Source organism: Monodon monoceros, unplaced genomic scaffold, assembly GCF_005190385.1.
Source record: "Monodon monoceros isolate NGI ecotype Baffin Bay Population unplaced genomic scaffold, NGI_Narwhal_1 Super_Scaffold_10, whole genome shotgun sequence".
NCBI classification, from domain to species: domain Eukaryota; kingdom Metazoa; phylum Chordata; class Mammalia; order Artiodactyla; family Monodontidae; genus Monodon; species Monodon monoceros.
In genome coordinates, this window is record NW_021703766.1 from 44791132 (window position 1) to 44806079 (window position 14948).

General features: G+C 55.9%; 1 protein-coding gene across 6 annotated transcripts in view; it reads left to right on the plus strand.

Annotated features, from left to right (window-relative positions):
• The window catches only part of SIPA1L3 (signal induced proliferation associated 1 like 3), a 236791-nt gene that overhangs the window by 219599 nt on the left and 2244 nt on the right, over window positions 1-14948 (plus strand). For 3 of the 6 annotated variants that reach the window (XM_029235191.1, XM_029235220.1, XM_029235200.1), the window contains exons 17-21: window positions 2642-2807; window positions 3671-3914; window positions 8589-8732; window positions 11718-11853; window positions 13590-13671. In XM_029235191.1, coding sequence (XP_029091024.1) covers window positions 2642-2807; window positions 3671-3914; window positions 8589-8732; window positions 11718-11853; window positions 13590-13671 — 772 coding nt within the window. Of the gene's footprint in view, window positions 1-2641; window positions 2808-3670; window positions 3915-8588; window positions 8733-11717; window positions 11854-13589; window positions 13672-14762; window positions 14912-14948 lie in introns of those variants that run through there. The other 3 variants (XM_029235230.1, XM_029235212.1, XM_029235204.1) reach the window with 3 other exon arrangements.

Genomic DNA, 14948 nt, shown 5'->3' on the forward strand with positions numbered 1-14948 from the left:
CCACACACCAGGCACACATGGGTCCCCTTAACACCTGGCACATTAAAGGCCACACTGCCAGATGTAGAACTCCCAGGGTAGAGAAAGTGCACGTTTTAAAGTTTTCAGCAGGTCATTTTACACCCCTCGCAGAGGGGAGCCTCGGGGACAGCGCCGGTTTATTGCGGTGGATGAGCTGGAGGCCCGGCCTGCTCCCTCACCAGGTTGTTGGGCTCAGGCGCGCCCTGCGCTGAGTCACATACTCCCCTTGTGCAGAGGATTCTGGGAAATGGCAAAATCAAAAGGGAAGAGGGAGGGGTGAATCCCCTTCCAGCTCCCAAGGGAGCAACATGTACTCTGGGGTATATACGTCTCTTTCTCTCTTTGTATCTCTATTTCTCTCTTTTGGATAGAATGCTTTTCCTTTGCCCAAAGAGCATACTTCCCTAATAATGACAGAGCCAGAATTACCCTAGACCTGGAATTCTCATTTGAGAAGGAATACGACCTAACAAGAAAAAACTTACTACCTTTTCTTCCTTCCTTTGTTAAAATCCCAAGGCTGGCAGCTGAGAAAATGAGAAAAAACGTAGACTTCAATCCCCTCAAGAGCCCAAGATATCTTATTTCTTCCTGGGTTCAAAGATTCTTTTTCTTTCTTGAGTTACAAAATGATGACGTCTAGGTGCCAGCTCTAGTTTTTATATTGTTATTGTTATAACACATGATTATAGCAAAATAAATTCAGACAGTTCAGAAGGGTGTTGGTATCAGATGAAAAGTAAAAATCTCATTTTTCCACCTCCTAATAAGACTCCTACTTCCCAGAGGTAATCGTTCATAATTTCTTCCAGAATTTTTTTTCAGCATATAAAAGCATATTATTAAACCAAATGTGATTATATTCCACATACTGTACAGCTCTCATGTGCCATCTCTATGGTACAAACGTGACCGCCAAGCGTGATCGTGACACCGTGGGCTCTGAGGCCTGGTGGCCTTGGCTGGCATCCTGGCTTCTCCATTCATAGGCTGTGTGACTTTGGACAGTTACTTTCTCTCTCTGTGCCTCAGTTTCCCACCTGTAAAATGGAGATGCTAGTAATAGTGGCTCCCAGGGAGGGCTGCTGTGCAGATTTCACAGGTTAGCACACATGGAGCCCTCGGGCTGGTGGATCATGCCTGGTGCTGTGCTCCATTTAGCTTAGCTGTCGTTATCTCTTTCCTGGGGAGTGGCAACACCTCAGGGGAGGGATCTGATTTTCACTGGGGAAGTAAAACCCGATCCCAAAGGCTGGGCCGGAATCAGAAGGCAAGAGGAGATCTCAGGGGAGGTCCCAGGAGTGGAGGACACAGAGCCCCCAGGAGCCAGCCTTGGCCAGGAGAGGGCCAGGGAGCCGGGGATGACGGCCTGCGGAGCCAGCGGAGGGGATGGGAGCAGCAGGAGAGGACTGTGTGCAGCTCGGGGTGCCGGGCAGCCTCAGGTAGACAGTTATAAGAGCAGCTCTCATTTCCCCATTGTCTGTTCTGTGAGGTGCTGGCCAAGCGCTTTGCAGCAAACCCCAAAATGCTGTGAGGTCAGCGTGTTTTCCAGATGAGCAAACCAAGGATCAGAGAGGTGGTGTGACTTGCCCAGGGTCCCACAGCAGGAACAGGTGCAGGTACCTCATGTCTAGATCCTCCCAGCCACCCCGTGATGTGTGAGCTGTCTTACCCCACGTGGTGGATGAGGAAACCAAAGTTAGGGAGATCTGGTGCCAGGCCCTGGAACACTCAGCCCAGGGGTCTGCTGCCTTTGGCCCTGCACTTGCCCAAAGGGACTGGTCCCTTTGGGGGATTCTCCCTCTGTGGGACCCCATCCCTCTTCTGTGATTGGAACCCCTGGTCCAGGCCACCTCAGTCTCCCACCTGAACAACTGCCTCCCTTCTTCACTGTCTCCCTGCTTCCATGAGGGTCACTTTTCTGTCTGAGACCCTTCTAAAATGCACATCAGGACCTAGCACTCACCACATCAGAGGCTCCCTAGATGGAACCCCAAGTCCCCTCTGTGGCTCATGAGTTCCAGCACATCTGCCCCAGTGCCTCCCAGGCCTCACCTCCTCCCCCTCAGCTACTCATCCCCGCCGCTCCGCAAGCTCGCCGAGCCTGTTCCCACCTCACAGCCCAACACTTGTTGTTCCCTCTGCCCTGTGTCCTCTTCTACATACCAGGTGGATTCCTGCCTTCCTCTCCAAGTTTCTGCTCCGATGTCATCCCCTCAGAAAAGCCAGCCTCCATCCCCAGCGATCCCTATCCATTTACCCAGCTTTATTTCTCTTCAGAATACCTCTCTCTACCTCACATTATGGGGTCTCTGTCTTTGTTCATTTATTCATTGTCAGTCTCTCTGACTGGAGTCAGCTTCACGTTCACCGCTGTATCCCTCCCTCCCCCCGCCGAGAACACGCATGGCACAGGGTAGGTTCCCAGGCAACATCTGTGGGATGAGCGAGTAGAGAGAATAAACCAAGTCTCTCCTCTGTCCCACTTTCACCAGATGTTGTGGAGAAGCTGCGGTCACTCGCCCAGTGGCGGCCAGCCTTCCCAGGTCAGGACAACCTTGAGAAGCAGCTTGAGCCTCCCGAGACCCCTCTGACCTTGACCATGACCCTCTCATTACAGGCAGGTGGACAGCAACACCAAAAACGTCTTTGGGCAGCCGCGGTTGAGGGCCTCCCTCCGAGACCTCCGCTCTCCCCGGAAGAACTACAAGTCCACCATCGAGGACGACCTGAAGAAACTCATCATCATGGACAACCTGGCACCCGAACAGGAGAGAGACGCCAGAGTACGTAGAGGCTGCCCCGCCCCTGCCCCCCTACACACACACACAATCAGACAGGCTGGTGGGGGGAGGAGGACTGCCTCTGCCTGCCCACCGCCTCTGCCCGCGGCACCTGCCGGCCTGTTTGGGTGTGTGGCTCCGCAGCCAGGAGTCAGGACGTCGAGCTGGTCAGGGGCAGGATCACAGCGTGAGCCAGCCTGGCAGGCTTGCAGGGGATTTATCTCCACCGTAGCTCACGCGACTGGACCGGGATGCTCTTACTGGCTCTCACGTCCTTCTCGTGGAGCCCAGGGTGGAAGCAACCCCCATCCCCCCACCCCCGGACCACAGGACCAGGAGTGCAGGAGTGGGGCCCAGGGGGCATTTAGGCTCTTGTGACCCAGGGGTGGGGGGGCCAAAACAGCAGGTGTCCTCAGTCCCTTCACACATGCCCTGCTTCTTTTCCCTCTTGTCCCTGCCTCCCTCTTGTTGGCTGCGAGCTCTCTTGTGGGGACCTGGGTGGCAGCAGTCTCTCCAGGGTTCCCTCCCACCAGCCTGAGCTCTGGGGGAAGCCAGCACTCTGTCCCGCGTGGTCCCCACCAATGACTGGCTCTCAAGCTCCAGCTCGGGTCACCCTGCCTTCCCTGACCTCACCTGGAGCTGGAGGGTGGGGTCGGCCCTCCAGAGTAAGGTGGGCTGCAGAGGGGGTAGGAGGGATCCCCAGGAGAAAATTGGAGTACGTTGACCAAAAAGGGAGCAGAAATGGTTGGTGGCTGGGTAAAGACCGCAGACGTCCAGGACGGGAAGAAGCCCCTGAGGACGGCGACCCTGGCTGGGCCTGGCCGTGACCACGCCTGGCGTCCCGCCTCCCATCCCTGTCTTGGCAGCAGTCGCCACAGAAGAGCCTGCAGCGGACGCTGTCGGACGAGAGCCTGTGCAGCGGGCGTCGGGAGCCCAGCTTTGCCAACCCTGCCGGCCTGGAGCCGGGCCTGCCCAGCGACGTGCTCTTCACCAGCACCTGCGCCTTCCCCTCCAGCACGCTGCCCGCCCGCCGCCAGCACCAGCACGCCCACCCGCCCGGCGGCCCCAGCACCATCCCTGCCACCGGCAACGGCTTTCCGGAGAAGAAATGTGAGCCCGGGCACCCAGGAGCTGGTTGAGGGTGAGGGGGTGGGAAGCAGGGGGCACGAGCACGCAGATCACCTAGAGATCAAAGGCTGGGGGTCATCAGTGTCACAGTCAGCTGACGGAGGGAACCGAAGTGCACAGGAGCTTCAGGGGGCCCTGATGATTGAGCACCGGGTGTCACCCACAGAACAAGGGGTTGTTGGCCAAGCATCAGGGGTCTCCTGGGGGTCACCTAGGAATGGGGGCACCCAAGGACTGGGGTCATCTGAGACCAGAGGGAGGGTGTTAGTCTCTCTAGGTGTCTCCAGACTGGAGAGCTCATCACTAGGGTCCTGACCCCGCTTCCCCAGCCCCGTGTTCCAGCACCAAGCACATCGCCTCGTGAATATTTATTTACGTAAGTGACGTCCCCCAGGCCTGCCAGCTCTGGAAGGGAAGGGGGTACAGGGGTGTGACCAGCATCAGCAAATAATTACTGAAGGGGGCGCTGTGCACACGGCCTCCATCAAAAAGCTGTGCGCTGGCTGGGGTTGGCCGTACCTTCAGCCCACCCTGTAATCCCTTATCCACAGCCCCAAAGGCTCTGAAACTGAAAGGCCAAGCAGAAGTTTGGGCCAAGCTCACTGGGCAGCAGTGCTCGACCTGAATGGATGTGAGGCTGTTTATGGTCCTCCTTCACCCCACTTGGTGTGAACGATCAGTTGCTTCGTTGAGGAGCGCTAGTGTGTTGAATAGGGGTACTGCCGACCTTTCTGGGTGTGTCTGTATATATAGCGCATCATACTTTATCAAATCCCAACGAATCTTGACTTCAGAGATGTGTCCACCCCAAGGGTTTCAGCTGAGGACCTGTGCCCCTGTAGCATCTAGATGGAACCCTTTTGTACATTGCAGGGGATGGGTTGGAGGAGGCTCTGGGACTTTTTTGAGGGGTTCTATCTCCCCCCTTAAAATTCTTCCATGGCTCCCCATTAACCTAGTATCTGGGTCTATGCTCCTTGCCTGGTGTTTTGCCCCATGGGGGGAGCCCCACCTCAGTCCCTCCACTTCACAGTACCCTCCCTTAGATCCTTCTGTCCCCCACTCTTCTCGCCTCAGGGCATTCCACGTGGCTGGTCCCTCTGTTGGCCACGCTCTTCCCCTAACCCTGTTCTCGATAACTAACTCCTGCTTCTCCTTCAGGGCTTTGCTCAGTTATTGCTCTGGAGGCCTCTCTTAAGCTCCAGCCTGCGTCATCCCTCCCGTCTTAAACTCCAGAGCACCCGGCCTGTCCCTCCGTTGCCTTCGTTCCACGGATGTTTCTTGAGCACCTGCTCTGGGCCGGGCTCTGCTCTAGGCACGAGGCACACAGCGGGAGCGCGTCAGAGCAGCCCTGCCCTTGTGGGGCTGAGCTTCTTGGCAGTTCCTCTTGCAGCTTCACTCTGTGTCTCCTTCATTTGCATCTTACCTATACTGCCCTGTCCGTGCTGCAGGCAGGGCCCAGCACATAGTAGGCATTTGACACATCATGAGGAGAAGGCAAGAGGGGCCAGGGCAGGGGTAATGTGCGCAAAGATCACAGACCCACACAGGGCAGACAGAATGCCCCTGAGTAGCTCTGCTTCATCCTTTCAGTCTCACCTAAGATGCCACTGCCAGGACTTTCCTGGCAGTCCAGTGGTTAAGACTTCGCCTTCTAGTGCAAGGGGTGCGGGTTCGATCCCTGGTCGGGGAGCTAAGATCCCACATGCCTTTGGGCCAAAAAAAAAATAAAACAGAGGCAATACTGTGACAAATTCAACAAAGACTTTAAAAATGGTCTGCATCAGAGACTTCCCTGGTAGCGCAGTGATTAAGAATCCACCTGCCAGTGCAGGGGACACGGGTTCAACCCCTGGTCCAGGAAGATCCCCCATGCCGTGGAGCAACTAAGCCTGTGCATCACAACTACTGAGTCTGCACTCTAGAGCCCGCGAGCCACAACTACTGAGCCTGCGTGCCATAACTCCTGAAGCCCGTGTGCCTAGAGCCTGTGCTCCACAACGAGAAGCCACCGCAATGAGAAGCCCGTGCACAACGAACGGTAGCCCCCGCTCGCCGCAACTAGAGAACGCCCACATGCAGCAACAAAGACCCAACACAGCCAAAAATAAATAAATTAATTAATTTTTTTAAAAATGGCCCACATCAAAAAAAAAAAAAAAAAAAGATGCTGCTGCCTCCAGGAAATCCTCCTTCCCCAGCCAGGCTGCCAGGCTGAGTCAGACGCCTCCTCTGGGCCCCCACAGCCCCCTGGCTTGCTCCCATCCCATCCTGCTCACTCTGCCTTATGTTTTCCCATCACAGCCCCACTCACTCCGGGCTGTCACTGTGTGGGAATGAGTCTGTCTCCCCTGTTGGACTGGGGGCTCCCTAAGAGCCGGGTCCAGGTTGTCTGGGTCCGTACGGGGACCACAGCCCAGGGCCCTCTGTCTCATGAAGCACACACATATACCTCTCTTTGCCCGTCTGACTCCCCTGTCCCCCTGAACCACAGAGAGTCCCATCTGGCCTCAGTGTGGCCGGGGGCCCTGGGCCTGTCCACCTCTCCATGCCTCCTCGAGAGCCCTTCCCAAGCCACGTCGGGGCTGAGGAGATGCCGTCAGCCAAGGCCTGGGCTTCACGGATGAAGGGCTCTCCATGCCAAGGAGCCTCTCACAACAGCGCCCGCTGATAGCTTGCTTGGCTGTGGCAGCTGCTCCCGCAACCCTCACCCGCTCGGTAGTGAGATGCTAGGAGGCTGGAGATGGAGAGCATGGAGGTCAAGGGCTCGGCATCCTTCCTGCCCTCATTCATTCCCCTGAGCTTTCATTCACTGGGCAACACTTACTAGCACCACACGTCCTGAGAGCCGGATGGCCCAAGTTTGTAGCCCAGGTCCTGAAGTTACAGCGGTAACCTCTCTGTGCCTGTAAAAACGGGGGCAAAAACAGTGCCCACTTCACTGGGTTAATCCGAGAATCCAACAAGTTCCTCATGGAAAACACTAAGCTCAATGCCTGATACGCAGCAATCGCTGAAAAAAAAAAAAACAGTAGCTGTTTACGTATTTTTCTGTTAGTGTGCTGTCACCAGGAGCGAGCGTTCTAATCTGTCATCAGTCAGGTTTGTGCCTCTGGACTAGAGAGCAGGGTTAAAATAGGATATTAACAGGGCCCCTCTGAACACCAGAGCCGTGTGGGGTTGGGCTTAGAGCAGGGTCAGTGTCAGACCCCACGTGTCACACCCAAGTGCCACCACTGGCGAGCGTGAGTCTGCATGCAAGGGAGCTTCCCGCTCTGAGTGTAGGCTGCCCCCTCTGCCTCACAGGGTCATAGCAGCACCTCCCTCCCGGCTAATTGGAGGTGGGACTGTGAGATGATCCCTGTAACACCCAGCATGGTGCCCGCAGAGAGGACACGCTCCTTGGGGACATGGCTTTTCCTGCCTGAGTCACCTCCTGGCCTCTATGCTTCACTGTCATCCTCTCTCCCCTTCCCTTTAGGGGCTGTGAGGCCTCGGTAAGCTGAGGCCGGGGGCCTAAGCCCAGCACAGGGGACTCGCTCTATCTCTGCAGCAAATGCAGCTGTTGGTGCGGTGCTTGTGCCATCTGTCACTTCCAACAACCTGAGACTCTTTCTCTACCCAACGTGTCATACCTGAACCGACCAGGTCTCCCCACGGTGACCCTGCCACGTCTAAACATCATCCATACACTGAAGCGCCCCACATTGTATCTGCAGCCTGGCACTCGCTCCTCCACTCCAAAACTCACGTGGCCAGCGCCCCACGAGTGTCTGAGGCATCTCATACGCCCCCAGAAACTAACTTTCGATCCCACCCCCAGCCTTCCGTCTCGGTGCCAGCTGCAAGATCTTGAAGTCATCCTGGACCCTTCTCTGCCTCACGCCCACATCTACTCTCAGGAAATACTATTGACTCCACCTATAAAATAGACCCAGGGTCCGTCCACTTGTCCCTGCAGCCCCACCTGGTCCTGTCCGCCCTCATCTCACTCCCTGGACCATCGCAGGGGCCTCCCCACTGCCTCCCTGCTCCCCGCTCCCCCCGCCTACCCTCTGTCCCCCACACGAAGCCAGAGGGACCCTCTGGACACCTGTGACAGGTCACACCCCTCCCTGCTCAGGGCCCACCTGTGGCTCCATGTCACCCAGGCAAAGAGAGAAAGTTCTCATCATGGCCCACAGGGCCTCACGCAGTCCAGCACTGTCACCTGTGACTTCACCTCCCACTGCGCTCTGCCTCTCCCTCTGTCCCAGCCACGCGGGCCCCTCAATGTCTCTGAAACCTCGAGGCATGTTCCTGCCTCAGGGCTTTTTCAGCTGCCCAGAATGCTCTCCCCCCAGGTGCCCCCGCCCCGCCCCCCCTCCCTTCCTTCAGAGCTTTGTGCAAAGGCCATCTTCTCAGCGAGGCCTCCCCCAGCACCCTAAAATCGTACCTACGTAAACATCCAACGCTCCTACCCCCTTACCCTGCTGGGTGTTTTCCCTGGCATTTATCATCTAATAAATATAATGTACTGGTTTAATTATACGTTAACAGGTATAACAGTTACATAATGTTACATAATTGTATATGAAGTGTAACATAATGTGTTAATTTCTTTGTTTCTCACACGTTGTCACTCACCCATCTCCCCTCTCCGCTGTCCCCACCCAGCCACCATCTCAGCCTCCGAGCTCTCACTGGCCGATGGGCGGGACCGGCCCCTGCGGCGCCTGGACCCAGGGATGATGCCGCTGCCCGACACGGCTGCTGGCCTTGAGTGGTCCAGCCTCGTAAATGCAGCCAAGGCATACGAAGGTAGGCACCTTCCACCCAGGCCCGCCAGATCCCTACTCCCTTCTCTCTTCTGGAAGGATCCACGGAGGGTCTTGGGGCTTTGAAGGGGGACACACTCGGGTTCCAGAATGAGGGGGAGCAGGGTTCACATCCCGCCCTGTCCCTTGGTCACGGTGCAGTCCTGGGCAGATGTCTTCATCTGTCTGATTCCCCCAGTTACCTTGTCTACAAAACTGGGATGAGACTGCACCCACTGCCTGGAGCCGCGGGGAGGAGTCTGTGTAAAACGTGTCGGGCACAGAACACGCTCTCAGCAGACAGTACTTTCTGTTATTATTACAGGGTGCAGAATTGTCATAATCCAAATTGTACTTAGACATACTTTGGCTGCAAATGGCAGAAAATCCAAATTAACAATGACTTAAACAAACAAGATTTTATGCAGCAAAAATTCCTGGGGTGGGCAGTCTGGGACTGGTATGGCACTTCCACAAACGCATTAACAGCTCAAGCCCCTTCTGCGCCTGCTCCGCCATTCCTGGGGTGCCTCACCCTCACAGTCAGGCCACTAGAGCTCTGGCCATGATGTCCGGCTCTGACCAGCAGGGGAGACATCCCCTCCCTTTGAGGACGTTTCCCAAAGCCTTATACTCCTCCTACACTTGCTTCCCATTGGTCAGAGTGTCACGGCCACACCTTGTTCCAGGGCCAGGGCAAGCTGGGGTGTGAGGCCACGCGCGAGGCTGAAATTTGTGATGTGTTATTACCGAGAAGGGGAAGGAAAAACCATGAGGGACAGCTGGTAGTCTCTGCCACTTCTCTCCCGTGCGACTTTGGGCAAGCGGCCTTACCTTTCTAAGCCTCAGTTCCCTCATCTGTGAAACCCTGACAGACAAGAACATATTCTTCTGGCTCATTTTTCATCTTTTAGGCCACAGCTTTGCTGTCCCTCCTCCAGGAAGCCTTCCCTGATATCCCTTAGTCTGGATCAGGCACCTCCTCTGGGCTCCTATAGCCCTGACCCCTCTGCCTGTGCCCTTGCTTTCTAATGATGGCAAGACCCGGGGCTGTCTCAGTCACCACTGGGTGCCCAGCATGGGTCTGGCACAGAGCAGGATCTGTTAAACCAGACCTATACGATACACATCCTTCTTATTTCCACGTGTGAGCCAGCCCGCATCTGACAGGTGGCCCTGGAGGAAGCTCCTCCCTCTTTGCTTCCATTCATTGCTTCCATCCTGTCCTGCAGCCTCTCCCCAAGCCACGGGATGAAGGCAGTCAGGCCTCTGGGGTGGGGAGGGCATGGTAGGAGGGAGAGCAATGGAGAATACAGGGCCCGGCCTCAGGGATACCCCAGCTTCACACTCCAGAACCACTGGGGAGTGGCTGTCAGGCAGTGGCCCAGCGCTGCTGTCCAGAGGCCTGATGAGCTCGGGGGTGGGGGGCACTTCCTGAAGGAGGTAACTCTGCAGCCACAGTGACATTACGGAGCATCTCCTCAGCCGGCACGTTATCACTTTACAAACATCATCTCTTCTGCGCTTCAGTCTGAGGGATGTATTAGGATCCCATTTACAGGTGAGGCGACTGAGGCTCGGCTGCCACCATCACCGGGCCAGATTGTACACTTTTCAGCGTGCGCAGTTGGTTGTATGTTGGTTAAACCACAATAAGCTGTTTTGAAAACGTAAAGGAGAAGAGTGATCAGGGGGATAAAAAAACCAAAGAGAGTGCAGGGGAGGGAACTAGAGTATGTTGAAAAGTGTTGAAACTGGCGATGGGTTCATGAGGACCCGTGATGCTCTTTTCTCTGCTTTGGGGCCTGTTTGAAACTGTTTATAGAAAAGTATTTTCGAAGAGAAGAAATATTGTATCCAAGACAGAAAACCACAGCTATAAAGGATGTTATTTAGAGAATTGGAGAAATTTCAAGATGACTATCTATTAGACAGTAATACCATATAAATGTTAAATTTCCTGAGTACGATGTTGTTTCATGATTATATAGGAGCATGTCTTTACTTTTTGGAGATGGGTAGTGAAGTACACAGAGATGAAGTACCAGGATGTCGGCAATTTACTCTCAAATGGTTAGGGAATAAAACACACACACACACACACACACGCAGAAAGTAAGTGTGGTAAACCGTTAACAGTGGATGGGTCTTGGGGAAGGGTATTTGGGTTTTCACTGTGCTGTTCTTTGAGCACAGAGATATAAAGAGCACAGAGATGTAAAGGAGCCCGCCTTTGCCAGGTAGCGGTGCCGTCTCCCCACGGGGCGACACGCAGCCCCACCTCTGGTTGTTCACTCCCTGCACATTCCATTGTCTGGCTGTCCTAGGGCTCACTCAGCCAGCTGCTTTTTGGATGCATCAGGACTGTCACCAGTTCTTGCCATTATAGAAGGATCACCTAATGGTCCCATCGGAAAATGCAGGTGCTCGGGCCCCTCCCCCAGAGCCAGTCATGTGTCTGGGGTGGGACCCGGGAATCTTTGCTTTAACAGGCAGCCCCCTGAGATTTTTTTCTCTCTTCCGTATACCTGATATTCTCTGTTTCGCTTTCCTTTTTGCTTTTGAAGTTTTACATTCTCAGAACTAGGATGATGAATCCCCACATCCTCACCACCCGGCGTCAACCCCATCCACTTCTGGCCACTTTTCCCCCTACCATTTATTTATTGACGATACCAGGTCACTTCTGCCCAATTTGGGTGGTCACTTCCCCACACCGCAACTTAATTTCTTTCTCTGTCCCTTGTATTTTGTATAAGCTGGTCATCGGGTCTGGAGGCTTGCTCAGAATCAGGACGGGTTATTGTTGTTTGTGTCCTGATTTGGTTTGGTATTTTGGCAAGAATCCATCCTACGTGCCTGTGTGATCTCACCGGGGTGTGATTGGCAGTGTCCTGGAGTTTCCAGGGAGGGCTTGGTCACTGGGGGAGGGGGTGGGGTGAGGAGGAGCCGGGAGCCCTGCCGACCACCGCCCCCCTCTGCCCGGCAGTGCAAAGAGCCGTCTCGCTCTTCTCTCTCAACGACCCAGCTCTGAGCCCGGACATCCCGCCAGCGCACAGTCCTGTCCACAGCCACCTGAGCCTGGAGAGGGGGCCCCCGACCCCCAGGACTACCCCTACCATGAGGTGAGGTTCCTTCCCCCACGCTGGGTGAGAGGCCGCCGGGCAGGTCACCCCACCACCCCCTTGGCAGTAGCTGCAGGAGCAACCGCCCCTCTCACCTGACAGACTTTGGACTAACCCACGTGCGGGGGCCCAGCAGGGACCAAGTCGGGGTCAGCCCTGTGATCAGCACTCAGGATTGTTTCACTGCCAACTTGCAAAATCGCTAAGTAGTGCCCCCCAGTCTCCCCCCCGCCCCCGGGCCTCTCGTCTGCCCCCTCTGTCTGCCCGCTCCCGGCCTTCAGCCTCCAGTCTGTCTGCTCCCGGGTCTCCTCCTCTGCAGGTTCCTAAATTACGCGTGTGTTCCCCTGACATTTACCTCTCACTCTTCCCCGGCAGGCCCCGTGCTGGGCTGTCTGGGGACACAGCGGTGATGGAGGCCCAAGCCCTGCCCTCACGAGGCTTCCGGGGGAGGAAGGAGGACGGGGAGGCGGGCATCTCACATGTGGCATCTCACATGTAGTGCAGCAGATTCATCCGCGCCAGCTTGGCAGAAAATAGAACTACAAAGCGGGAGCGAGGATGGAAATGGCATGTTTGCACGTCCGTGGGTTTCAGTAGTGCATCTCGCACTCACCTGCACACCTCACCGTGCAGGGCTCCGTATACAGCAGTCGTGCACTGTACTTTATGGGCAGTTGAAGCGATTTTCGAGGGTGGTTTTGACTGTCCTTCTTTTTTGCTTCACACAGTGGCTTTAGAACTCAACCTCCACCAAAGATTGGCCCCACTCTAATAGCAGAGCTGGGTGGGCACAGATGGGGCACCGCGGCAGGGGTAGGAGCAGGGTGGGTGTGGAAATGGCGGGACCTCTGGGCACGCTCCCGGACGCCTTTCTCCCTGAACTGATGACCTCCCTCCACCTGCCTCCTGTCTCCCCTTGTGGCTGCAGCTCCCCAAGATGCAGCACCAGCAGGGAGGAAAGGGTGGGAGAGGCGGGAGGGCCGAGTCCTCTCCCCTACTTGGGCAGAGACACCCCCCCCATCTCCCTCTCGTCTGCTGCAGCCCACGCGCCTCCCCTACCCCGGCATCCCTACCGGGTGTGTGCGTTCCCACAGCTCCCAGTGGAGCCTTCTCGGCTGCCTGCCCTCCTCTGCAGGGGCCAGGCGGGTCCAGCCCTGGGGAATCTGCACAGAGGGGGAGCCACAGGCTGGGGTCCTGTGTGCAGAGCCCCCACCTGAGCCTGGGTTTCCCCTCTGTCCAGTGGGGAAACCACCGTCTGCCCTGTTAGGTGAAACCTCACACAGTACAGGGTGGGCTCTCAGTAGCGGGGGGCTGTTATTGTCCGTATCGTTACTGGTCCTGTCCATCAGTCAGGCTCTCCCATCCGTTTGCCCACTTACATGCCCCATGTGCCGGAGCGATGCTCGGGCCTGCCGGGGGCTCGGTGGATGGGCGTGGGGGGGTGTTCTTTGTACTGTGCCACCTGAGGTGGTCATACGTGGGGGGAGTTTCTCCCAAAAGCACACGCATGGTCCATCCTCTGGAGGAATGCACACACAGCAGGCCTGGTGCTCCCACGACCCACATCCACATCCACAGACGTGCCCTCGCCAGGTGGAGCGTGGCCTTCTCCAGGCATCCCTTGGGACTCCAGCAAGAAAAGGACTCCCCAGAGCCTCAGGGACAAGAGGGAGCCTGTATCCCGGGCTCCTCCCAGCTGTGGGCCAAGAGCCTGACCCTGCCCCCTGTCCTTCCAGTGAGGAGCCACCCCTGGACCTGACAGGCAAGGTGTACCAACTGGAAGTGATGCTGAAACAGCTGCACACGGACCTTCAGAAGGTAAGGCTGCCAGGCGGCCGCTTCACGTGGCACGCACCTCCCCACTGCACTTCCAGGCCCCCCCGGAGGGTGGCGGGGGGCAGCGAGGCTGAGGCACCCGTCCCCACCCACACCCCATCTATTCTAGGGGAGACCACCCAGCTTTGAATGTAGTCATGAGTGAAGAGTAAAAAGTGACAGTAGGGAACGCTGGTAAAGCACACAGAGAAACCCTCATACCCTCTTGGCGGGAGAGTAAATTGGCCCAGCCGTTTTGGAGGGCAGTCGGACAATATTTGTCAAAACTGTAATTGCGTACCTTGTCGACCCAGCAGTTTCACTGTGGGAACTTGTCCAACAGAATTTCAAGCACGGGCACGAAGAGACCCATGAGCAAGGATGTTCGCTGCTGCACCGCTGGCGATAAGAAATTGGAGCCAGTGCAGCTGTCCGTCGACAGGAGAATGGTTACATAAATGACAGGACACCCGTGCAGCGGGACGGTCTGCAGCCAGTTAAAGTAGTCACAGAAATCTATGTATTTACTAACATACAAAAGAAGTCCAGTAACTCAAGCAGAAAATTAAGCAAGTTGCAAGGCCATTTCCTAGAACATCATCATACTTAAAAAACGTTTAAGAGCTGTGGGTCAGAGGGATATCTAGAAGGCGACATTCGAGATTGTTCCTTGACTTATCTCCAGGGTGTGGAAGAGTGAGGGGAAATAAGAGTGGAAGAGACTTTCACTTGTCGTTTTTATATGTATTTGGGTAAAAAGCCAAAAGGTGGCCGAGTCGAACATGGGAGTCTCAAGCACAGGGGTCATAGGGGCCCAGGTTCACATCCCACCCGACCACTTAATGCTGTGTGACCTTGCACAAGTCACTGCCTGAGCATCTTACACTGTCCTGGAAGGGCAGCCCTGCATCCACATCCCAGCCCCCTACTTGCTGTGTGAGGTCTGGTCTCCTCTTCCAGGAAAATGGGGGTAACAACAGTCCCCAGCCCTTGGGTGGCTGTGAGTGTGGAATGAGGTGCTCCTAATTACAGTGATGTTTGTCAGTTACTGCACGTCAGGCTGTGTTCTAAGAGCTCAACATATGTGACCTCAGGGAGACCTCTCAACTGCCCCTTTTAGAGCGGAGGAAACTGGGGCCGAAACTTGCCCGAGGTTGCTCAGCTGTTGAGAAGCAGAGCTGGGATTTGAACCCTGGCAGCCTGGCTCTAAACCACGGCCTAGCGGGGCTCGCAGGCCCCGGGGAGCCATTCAAGGTGCGCCCGCTGATGCCAGCCCCCGC